The sequence below is a fragment of the Coturnix japonica genome, chromosome 28, assembly GCF_001577835.2.
Source record: "Coturnix japonica isolate 7356 chromosome 28, Coturnix japonica 2.1, whole genome shotgun sequence".
Classification (NCBI taxonomy): Eukaryota; Metazoa; Chordata; class Aves; order Galliformes; family Phasianidae; genus Coturnix; species Coturnix japonica.
In genome coordinates this window covers 2,731,570-2,742,677 of record NC_029543.1, presented here as the reverse complement: position 1 = coordinate 2,742,677, position 11,108 = coordinate 2,731,570, and the positions used below count along the sequence as shown (strand labels likewise).

General features: G+C 40.6%; 1 protein-coding gene across 4 annotated transcripts; it reads right to left on the bottom strand.

The window, feature by feature from the left end:
• Nucleotides 1–1,161: 1,161 nt before the first annotated feature.
• Nucleotides 1,162–10,629, bottom strand: LOC107325350 (semaphorin-4E-like). 4 transcript variants are annotated; one of them, XM_015886095.2, is made up of 15 exons: nt 10,581–10,629; nt 9,768–10,070; nt 9,257–9,402; nt 8,848–8,907; nt 8,548–8,646; nt 8,151–8,250; nt 7,895–8,005; nt 7,422–7,573; nt 6,884–7,059; nt 5,592–5,748; nt 5,040–5,262; nt 4,463–4,578; nt 3,900–4,066; nt 3,696–3,748; nt 1,162–2,993 (listed from the first exon to the last, which is right to left on the bottom strand). In XM_015886095.2, the coding sequence occupies exons 2-15, from the start codon at nt 9,868–9,870 to the stop codon at nt 2,407–2,409; spliced, it is 2,250 nt and encodes a 749-aa protein (XP_015741581.1). In that variant the 5' UTR covers nt 9,871–10,070; nt 10,581–10,629; the 3' UTR covers nt 1,162–2,406. The 4 variants fall into 4 exon arrangements, with proteins under 4 accessions (XP_015741581.1, XP_015741580.1, XP_032296904.1 ...); XM_015886094.2 differs by lacking the exon at nt 10,581–10,629 and adding an exon at nt 10,445–10,562; XM_032441013.1 differs by lacking the exon at nt 10,581–10,629 and having other exon boundaries at nt 9,768–10,562.
• Between the last annotated feature and the right edge of the window lie 479 nt (nt 10,630–11,108).

The following is an 11,108-nucleotide window of genomic DNA, read 5'->3' as shown; positions in this document are numbered from 1 at the left end:
CAACGCGGCCACAGCCGGGCACCACTGAAGGGTCTCTGGGTACCCATAGGAAAAGGAAAAACAGCAAAAACCAAACCCAAACCAATCAACCAACCAACCAACAAACCCCATGTGATCTTAGTCTGGATATATTCTATCAGAAACAGGTCCCTCCTTGTTCGGCTGAGGCACCCAGGGGTAGAGGTGCCCAATGACCACCTGCCCAGCTCACTGAGCAGAGGGCTCAAAGCAAAGCCATGAGAAAGAACAGAACTGCTCCATTTTGAACTCCATCAATGAAAGGAAAGCACACAGCGTGACTTCAACGGAGCCATAACAGGTACAATGCAGCCTAAGGGCTGGGAGCAGAAGCTGAACAGGTCCAGCCTGGGGGAAAAGAAGCACTTCCAACCACAACCAAGGGCAGACACAACAGAAATCTCAGCCTGCTGAAGGCAGCAGGAGGCCCAACCAGGAATGGATTATTCACACCTGCTCTTTTTAAGCCTTCTATCCAACATCTCAGAGCAAAGATTCTGCACACAGCAGCTGTTCTGATTGCTGCTTGAGTTCTGTAGGCAAAGCCCAGAGTGCACCCAGCCTGGTGTTCCCACACATAAGACAAATGGGATGGAGGCCTGCTTGTGAACACAGCCTGTTTAGCCACTGGTGACAGAAATCAGAGTGGATTCACATCACTGTATTACCTACACAGGGCAGGGCCCATCGGTCCCACTGCCTGCAGCCATCCTCAGCTTGCAGTAAATAACATCAGGCACTTTAATGGGCAACATTCCCAAGAGACCTTTTGCTAATCCCATACAGTTCCGCACATTCATTTCTCTGTGCATGAACTATTTTAGAACCTGTACCAAAACACTAAGCTCCTTACTGGTAATTTTACAATAAAAGCTGGCAGCAGTGTTTGTAACTCAATGCTATCAGCACAAACATGAGCGATAACCAACACTTCCATCCTTTGCTTTCAGCGTTTCACCTCCACTCTTTAAGGCATTCAAAAAGGAGGTTTACTGGGATAGGTGTAATTCTGTCTCCCATGTTTGCACTGTTATTACTCACATCTGAGGCTACAGTTTGCTGCTGTGTTCTAAGTGTAACATCAGATGAAGTCTGAGCCCTGCTTGAAATGACGGCAGCAGCCACGAATAAAGACTTCTGGAACCAAGAGAGCTGAACGGTGTTAGGGGCTGTGGGGAAGGAATGTCATTTTACAGCACACTGCTGTGCTCAGATGGGTCACGGCAGGTCATGAGTTGGAGCAGCTGCAGATGGTTGCTCTGAGCTGGCAATGGAACCAGCAGCTCCAGCTCTGCCCTGGCACTGCTGCACCACTGAGCACCAGCAACGCTCCTGGCTTCCCACATGGGAACCAATGACACAAGGACTAAAAGCGCACTGAAGATACTGCTTAAAGTAGGGCACGGTATCTTTCATATCGACCTGTTAACGGTAACTTATCTACGACTCTTAAAAGCTAATTATTTTACACGTTTCAATTAGGGTAATTAGATCAGCAGGAATTGAACTAAAACCAAATGTAGCCTTGTGAGGATTTGCTGAAATGGGGTTCTGTGTCCCATCTGCATCTCCTTCCATGAGGGAAGAGACTGAGTCCCCAGAGGGAAGGATGGACACATTGACCACTTCCTACTTCATTACACATCGCTATCCCGTCTGCATCGTTCATCTCCATGAAACCCCGTGAATGCAGGGAGAAGGAATACAGGTAACCAAAGGAAATCTGATCATCAAACCTTATAAATGGTTCCAGAACAACAAGGCAGTATTTATGCCACTTTGTGATGCCTCCAGACAGAAAAAGATGGGAAGTGTTAGAAAAAAAAGGGGAAAATAGAAGTGAAGACGACTCAGGGACTTCTAAGGAAGCATTGGATCTGACACCAATACTGTGGTCAGTGACAAGTAGTTTAACCTCGTGAAAAATGAGGGTAGTAACAACCTCCTGGGGCACCAGGAGACTTAATTAGTTGCTATTCGTAGATTAAATGCAAGTCTGAAGGTGAAAGGCACGAACTGCTAAGTATTATTAGCTTCTGAAGTATTCATTGCTGTAACTGGACGAGTCCAATGATACAAAAATTGGATCAGTGTCAATTTTTGGGGGAAAAAAAGATATTTATTCTTATGGTTCTAATGTGTCAAAAAGGTGTTTTGCTTTTAAAAGTACCAGCTGGTAACAGGGCTGTGCAATGCACAATGCAGCTCGTCGTCTTCAGTTCTGAGCTTCTGACTCCTACCCAAATTTACATTCCACGTTCCTTAGGAGGAGACGCCATCTGAGCCAAACAGCTCCACGAGCTGCACGCCCTACACTGTGCTGAGAAAAACTCAGCAGCATTTATTCATTAAGAAAAGCCATGTTGGTTTGTATGGCTGAATTCTCCCTTACAGCTCCGATCTTGACCGCAGCTCTGCCAGTTCTGGATTTTCCAAGTCTTCATCGGTGTCTTCGGAGCTGGTCTTTCTGATCTTCCAAGGCAGTGATATATGGCCCTTGTAGAAATTCCAAATGAACAAGCAAAAGAAAAGAATAGCAAAACCAGCAGTCAGGAGCTTTAAAAGAAGATTCTCCTTTTGGCTGCCCACAAATTTCTGCTTTGTTGCACCTTTCAGTAAATAAGTTGATCCTGAAGACTGAAAACCCACAGCTTCTGCTTCACTGTTGTTATCTGCTGCAGCATTAACATCTGCCTTCTCTGTACCTTGATGTGCATAAAGGGCATAGCGGGCCACAGTGATGAAGAATTCCTTTGCTTTGGATTTCTCTACTGAGAAGCAGTCATAGAATCCAGTCTCAGCCACCGTCACATTCAATATTGCTATTCCTCCATCGTAGAGGAGGTATTTAGAGTCCTTATCTTGAATTTGGCTTCCATTGAACTTCCACACTACTCTTGCCAGATTTGAAAGAGGAACGCATTTAAGATGCACATTGTTTCCAATGGTAAAGAGGTATTTCCTCACATCATTCTCTGCAATTACAAAGATAACGTTGTTAAGTAAGAACATTGAAGATTTAGTTTAACGTACAAAACCAGATACGTGTTCAAAACATATCAGTTTGAATCTACCAGTCTGAAAACAGGTAATGAACACATAAGCAGTAAAGACAAAGAAATCTCATGACTAAGAGGTGTGTCGGTGATGTATAGGGGCACAGAGTGCATCTTGCTGGCCTTACTCCTGCTGATGCGTAACCCAAGGATACAGGACCAGAAGTTTAAGACCTCCACATTTTAACCTGCTTTTGGCTCACCTCCACATGTAGCCACAAAAGAATACCAACTGCACTAAAAAGAAGTATTTTCAATGGCTGATAACAAATCACCTTCTTTTTTAGTGTACTTCTGAATAGTTTTTGTGGTGTATCTGCAGAACAGCATCCTAAAGCAGTGACATTTATATTAGGACAACTAATGTGTTGTACCTCAAAGTACACATGGGAGGGATGCTAACAACTTCAGCTGGGACACACTTATGTTGACCTTGAGACTGAAAGGGTTAAGAGCATTAGGTGGTACTGAATGTGGGTTTTTTCCCTATCTTTATTAGTTTAGAAAGAGTAATAGTGAGCATGATTGTAATTCTGCCTTTTTCTATAGTGTAAGAATTCCAGTGAGCACGCACTGAACAACTGCATGATGTTAAAATACTTAAAATAAAAGCTCACATACCTACACTAAGGCAGCTGGAAGCATCCCCGTATCTCACATTTTGAATTAAATCCCTGGGAAAACAAAAATATCAATAAAACAATAACAACCAACCAAAGATTTTCCAGCTTTTAAAGCACAATTTCTTGGAACCCTCCCAGTGTTGCATTGCACTTATAAAGCCGTCTGACAGACCCACAGCTGAAACAACAGCTCATTACTTACTTTGTATCACCAGACTGATCTGACAGCAGAACACAAGCATGGGAAGCCTGAGACCACGCACAGTACGGGTCTCTTGCCAGGACGCAATCCAAGCAGTTCTTGTATCGGTGGCAGCCCGAAACTGGAAGCTGTACGACTTCAGACAGGGACCCCACATAGAGCATCCCCTGGAAACGTAGGAGGGAGTTTTTGTTTCATAATGGTGAACGAGATTTTAAGCTGTTATTTTCTAACATGGTTTATATATTAAAAAAATAATCAGTAAACTAAAATCCTTAAAAGAATAAATGAGAAAAAACAGCTTTGTGTAACACATAAAACAACAGTTTCTTCCCTATTTCTTTTAATCATCCTAAGTTGGTTCATAATATTCTTACACGAACATACTTTTTATCTATAGATAAAAACATGTATTGTGCTTCTGTTACTAGTTGGTATGTGATGGAAACAGAATTAGGAGGTATTTACAGGCAATTTAAAGTCAGAAGAACACTACAGAAGAGCAAGGCCTGAGGCAAGTTATTATAGCAGTCACTTTCCATATGCAGGGACAGCAGCTCTACCTTTTTAGCAGACAGCTGCAGGAACTGTACAGGTTCAGGGGACAGAAACAGCTGCAGCTCTTCCACAATGAACATTTCTCCATCACAATTGAAAGCTTTATGCAAATATCCATCATCTACATAAAAAGAAATGTATTTTTAACTATGAACTTGTTTAAACATCACATAACATTTTAGCCTGATAATTCACATTCAAATTAGATGAGATATACCAGACATTCCTGGGCAGAAGGAATTTATGTAATGCTTCAAAGCAATGTTTATTTCTTCTTTTAATAATGATTTTTTTTCTTTTTTTCCTGGGAATAAAGACCTCAAACAATCCCTGAATTTGCAAATATCGTTATGTGAAGTCTCCTTTGATATGGAAAGTTTCTAAAGAGAACCTTTTAATGTCCAACAAGCCAAAAACATTTAATCTAACTGGTAGGAAAATATTCAACTAGCAAGACAGCTTCTGAATGCAAAACTTCAAACAAAGCTAATGAATTCTTTTACTTTTTTGAAGTGCTGAAAAAGAAAATCTGTCACAAAACACACAAAGATGAATAATATCTTCTAAAATTAAAACGCTTACCTGTTCCTAGAAACATGACATCGTAGGTCTGTTTATCTAGGCCAGTGACTCTGTCTACCACAATCCTGGTGTAGTTTGAGCTTCTCTTCAGCAGCGTTGGCCTGTCACCGATTGGATTTACAGAGCTGTCCATCAGAGGGTGATCTCTAGCAAACTGCAGGACTTTGTCAGGCAGATCAGAAGACGTATTATACCCCATACTCCGGGCAAAATTATCGATACACTGGAAACAAAACATAATAGAACTGATTACAATTGCTTTTACATCTCAGCAAGGTATGTAAAAACTGCTGCATTTTCTTCTAAATACTTGTATTTCCATTTAATTTCAAACAAGAACAATGGTTATTTTCCGCAGTCTACAAACCGGTTAATAACCCCACAACTCCTGCAGAGCAGAACTGCAGGGCAGCTGTCCTGTGACAGTGAGGAAGCAGCTCTCTGCTGATTAGAAACACAGTGCTTATATCAGTAAAACAGGCACCAATGGTTTGCTATCAAAACAGATAACAGTAACTATTGTTTAATTAGAACAAGTAAAACTGTATTTACAGCACCAGGACGTGGAACCGGCACCTCTCCTCTAAAAACCATCCATCTGACATGGGAATGCTCCACAGTTATTGGTCCTCTGTAGTTTCCTTTGGAGAAGGCTTCCTGAATACTTGTCATGCTGTATGCACAAACAGCCGATACGTCCAACCTTCCCCTTCGAAGGAAAGAAAAACAACTCCCACAAATAAAAGCAGGTTTTATATGGGAAGAAACACTACAAAATAGCTGATGACCAGATTGAAAGAAATAATGTATATAGAACGAAATACTGTAAAATAACCCAGGCTCCACAATGCACGGATGTATCTTTTTCAGGATCAGTCAAAAATATCTAATACTATTTCTCTGTTGTAGTTTTCATGATTCTCTAAGGGAATAAAACATTCACAAAACATTACATTAAACATGTTTCTGTAACAAAAATCATACAACCACCCTCCAATAAGCTGAAATAGGTAACAAAACAAGGACCTTTTTGACAAATTCCACGTCTCTTTACCACACCCAAAGGAATAAATGCTGTGCAAATTCCTCTCTTAGGGCAGAGAACAGAACCTGCCACAACCAGCAATAAAACTGCATAAGCTCCAGCAAGAATAAGCTAACAGGTGAACAGGTGGCAGCAGGTTAAGCCATGTGATGCTGATTAAGCGGATCCTGAGCATCCCAATGCTTTTATAAACCATGAAAGTTACCCACATGGCTGCTTCAGTATTTTTTGACAGGCAAAGTTTGAGACGTTTTGTCTCATGCAGAGCAGTAAGAAAAATTCAGTAAATTCTAAAACATGAAAGTAGTCTGGAGTTCTGCTTTAGTTTCCACAGAACATGACATAAACAAGCAGGCCATGATAAATGCTGCTTTTGGAATAGAAGAATAATTCCACACCTTGAAATATCAGGTATTTCCTGTACTGCAGTGCACAGCAGAAGAATCCAGGGCTTTGTGTAACTAATTAGGTAATTTTGAACATAATTAATTACTCCACCATCTGAGCGGAGAAAACATAACTCTCCAAATGGGACTTAATAACAGCTTTGGGTTAGTGTTCGATTGATGGCCTTGGCCCAGGAACCAATAACATTTTGTTTCAGAAGATGATAGCGTTTGCTCAGTCAGATCAGGCTACAAGAAAAACAAATGTGGGCCAATTAAACACATGGAATAAGCAGCTGAGAGCTTCTTGTTCTGTTAACACCAGAAGGCCATTCTCAGGCTATTAAAACTGAAGTGAAAACCCTCATTCAGTTCGTCACACACTTAGCAGTATATGTAGCCCTTTATCTCACCACTGCTGGGAAAAAATTCCATAAAAGATGCTGTCCTTCCACTTCCCTCTCCTAAGGAAAAAGATGTCCTGAATGATATTGAAATGGAAGTTGAGTTCTGGAATGGAACAGGAAAGTCGGGCTTTTAAAAATGAAGTCCATCTTTTCTGCAGTAAGCGTTTTCCACCAAGATCACCCTAAATAAAGGAATAACATTAGCACTGCAGAGCATGTCAAATATAGGTGTAAATAGATTGTAATCCCTTTACAAACATGTAAATGGATTATCATCTGATAGATAATGTTGCTGTAGTAAAAAATTATACTTGTCCTTTCAGTACAAATCACAGTTCTAAGACATAGAACAAAGGTTTAAATGCCTGATGCAACCTGAACAGCTGGTTCTACTCCAGCACAAAAGAAAAGAGGGAGAACATTCAGGAATAAAACAGATAGTTTTGTTTGGCTAGAACAACGTTCAACACTAAACTGTTTATATATATATATAAAACCTCATCTGAAATACCGTATACAAAACCTTCATATTTCAAACACTAACTTTGCAGACGCGGGCAATTCTGGACACCAGAATCTTGTCATAGAATTCAAACTCAACAGCTGTTTCAGTGAAGAACACATAAATTTTATCATCATCTCCATCTGGACTAAACTCACTTTCAGGTACTACTTCCATGCCGACAAAGCTTGGCTCTGAAACGCATAAATATAGAAAGCAATTTAAGTCAGCACTAAGAAAACTCACAAATAGCAGGTATTGATTTAAAAGCAAGACTAGTTAAACTCTTTTTTTTGTGGAGCAAAGAGTTGAAAAGTATTTATGAATATCAAAAATCAAAGAAGAAATTGTGTTTTAAATGGAGAGGCAGAGGCTTGTCTCATTACTGCAGTTCTTAGGCACAGAGCTTTTAATCTTCACTTCTGGACATTGCTAAACCAGCATAAGACACTGTTACGTTCTAGAGACAGTTCATACATTAACAGATGCCTGAAGTATGAATAAAAGCTTCTTACCATTGAGCCATGACGTTTTAAATTCTGTTCTTACAGGATTCTGCATGCTGCGAAGTATTATAGGTTCTGTTCCCAAGAAATTATTTGAAGTAGCTGAGTAAAACGCCCCATCTGTAAAGGTTTGGAGGAAACTAAAAGCATCAAGTCCTTTGTTTTCAAATACAAAGCCAAATCTTAAGGAACAAATGGGTCGATATACAAAAGCAGAATTAAGATAACAAAAAGCCTGCAAGGTTGTACAGGAGTGAAAACACACCTACAAACACGGATGCATACTTCAGAGTTGGTTCAAAAGGACACTTCCCTCTGCTCTCTTCAGCTCTTCCTTGCAAACGCATCGTCGTCCTCTGGATAACCTAAGGCAAGCATTCAATTTGATAGGATGAAGAAAACATGGTTCCTGTGTAATACATTCAAACAACTGGCAAATGCACTTAAAGGAAGATGATCACAGAAGTTAGAAATGTGAATTTTGTGCAAAAAGAAATAACATTTGGGAGAACAAAAATTTTCTTAGAGTTTCAAGTGTTTTATGAGAGAACAAACTAGGAAGAGTTCCTAATTTTCAACTGAAATATTCCTAGAAAGGTATTTAAGAACTTGCCATGTGAGTTGAGCTCCTTCAAGTAAATCCCATATTCAAATATAATTACCATGTGGTCACACATTGGGTGATAAGCATTTGTCCCACAGACGTACATGGTGGAGTCATTGATCTTATGGAGGACGAGGATGTAGTTTTGGCACCTTATCTAAAACAACGAAACAAAAAAGAGCACATTCAAACTGCATAGTAGGTTACATTTGAAAACCTTCTTGTCTTAGCAGCACACAAACAAACCCAACAGGTTCAAACAAACTTGATTTTAGTTCTTGATTACAAAGAAATGTGAAACCGCAGCCATTTTGATTTTAGCTAATAAACAAGAGGAAGAAACAAAGGTCTCACCCACCTTGTCTTTGCCTCTACGAATGCATTCCAGTTGTCTTTCCTGTGTAGCAAACCAGTGTTCCTATAAGCCAAAACGAGCTTCTGAGTTGGTACGTTGCAAAACTTAGCTCAAAATTAAATGTAAAAAGAAAATCTAAATAAACTTAACAATGAATATATGGAGGTAAATAAGCACTATTCTAGATACCTCAGTGGAGTAGAAGGTGCTGTTAAAAAAACAACAGCCAACAACATGGAAAGAGGTATTAAAGAGGCTTCAAAAGCAAGAGTTAGCAATAAGGTTTCAAGATCTGAAATGTAAAATTATATCTATTAAAATCACTATATGAGGTGCAAATAAATAAAGGCATGGTCAAAGTTCAGCTTTGATTTTAAAACAGGTTGAAAATAAAGGCAGGTCCTTCACTTACCCTGGCAATTTCTCTGGAAATGTTATTCAGATCAAGGGCAGATATTACATCCCTGCCTCCAACAAACAGCGTATCTGTTTCTTCATCCACGAGGAGAGTGGAGACGTTGGACAAGCCTTCTTGCACAAACATTTCTACACTTACAGCTATGAAACACAGATGTTATTTTACAACAAATTATCGCTGGAAACTCAGTGTAATGTAATAAATCCAGATTGAAAACAAATTATAACCAAACAATGTGAAAGCTTATACGTACTTCCAAGAGAGCTTCTAAATAACACCAAAGTTTGCAGGTAAACATATGTATATTCTTTCCACAATTTAATACAGGAAGAATAAACAACACTGTTATTATTATATTTGGATATTCCTTGGTCATTTTGATGAATTCAAGTCCAAACACTGAGGTGAGACAGTCAATAGCATTCCTTCCTCCCCCATTAAGAACTTAAGTCCCAGTACTGTTTTATGCTTCTTTCTGCTCACCCTATGACTCCTTTTCACTTACTTTGGTATTTTACTGTTTTTCTGGGGATGCAGTTCCCAATGGATGCTTTTACCTCCTGCATTAGTTGCAAAACAAGCCAAAGGACAAGAGCAGTGCCACCCATCTCCTGAGACTCAATTAGGAATACGTTCTTCCCAGCTTTTATTCCTTGTTATTAAATAATCACAATTTCTTCACACTTCTTGAAGATGGACATCTACTGAAGATCTCCAAAGCAGGAAATCTCACACTTAAAATCCTAGCAGTAAAACTTTAAAGTGCTCCAGCAAATTCCAAGCAAAATCAGAGCAGGGCTGCAGTCACCTGCAATTACAGAAAGCACAACACCAGCTTCCACATCTCGTTTTGTAAAGAATATGTGCTGCTTCTAATTCCAGCTGAGGAAAGTACTGACACTGATGTGTGCCACATGAAGTAACACTGGGAATTAAATACTATTAAGCTTGCGAATCAAGCTGGAAACTTCAGAATGCTATTAAAGAAATGGTATTGCAACCCAGGCTGTGGTGGCCATAGACAGACACTGCCCATGCTTTGGTTGAGACATTTTCTCATTCAGCAGCACAGACCATGGCACTTGAGACCCAACTTCTTCTGACCAGCATTGCCTGTAAGCCCTGGCATGGCTACCACACATTCACAGCCATCCCATCTCGCCTTTATTACAGTGGACAAACCTCAATTCCAACCCTGGTTCCCACAACTTCAATCCCTTCCATGCAGGACCACCCTCCAGCTACACCTCACCCACACTTGGTCCTACAGCCCCTTATGGAACACCCCACCCCGGCCGGCTCCCCTCAGCCCACTGACCCCTAAGATGGCGGCCCCTCCCTCAACCCCGCGGCCCGTTGGCGGCCCGCCCTGCGCTCACGTGACGCCCCCGGCGGGAGGGCGGGAAGGCGGTTCGTGGCTCCGTGTGGAGACCTGAGGTAAATCGAAGGAATTCATTAAGGTCGGGCTGTAATTAAGCCTCAGCCGCCTTTCTTGACACTGGTTTCTCGAGCAGCATTAGGACCGGGATACTGATAATCAGCAGGAGAGGTTTCTTTTCATTTCTCTTCATTTCAAGTCTCACACACACAAGACAATCCATCCTCTTTTATTATTTTCTATTAAACAGTTCTATATACTGCTTATATACAGGAATGAGGTCGGAAAAGACATAGGCATGAAGCTGATCTGGGTCTTCTCAGTGACTGACTGTGGAGAGTGTTTATGCAGAATGGCTTCATGAGAAAGGACATGAAGAGATTCCTCTAGTTAAATTGTAAAAGAATGAACGTGATTAAAGACAAAGACGGTTTATCCTAGGGACGGTCACGGGCTAAGCAGCTGTGG

What these genes read in the sequence shown, in the direction of transcription:
- LOC107325350 (XM_015886095.2), bottom strand. Translation starts at nt 9,870, where the DNA reads ATGGGTGGCACTGCTCTTGTCCTTTGGCTTGTTTTGCAACTAATGCAG. An exon ending in TTTCCAGAGAAATTGCCAGG is followed by an intron (nt 8,908 to 9,256) that starts GTAAGTGAAGGA and finishes TTTGGCTTATAG; the next exon opens with GAACACTGGTTTGCTACACA. An exon ending in GATCAGTCTGGTGATACAAA is followed by an intron (nt 3,749 to 3,899) that starts GTAAGTAATGAG and finishes TTGTTTTCCCAG; the next exon opens with GGATTTAATTCAAAATGTGA.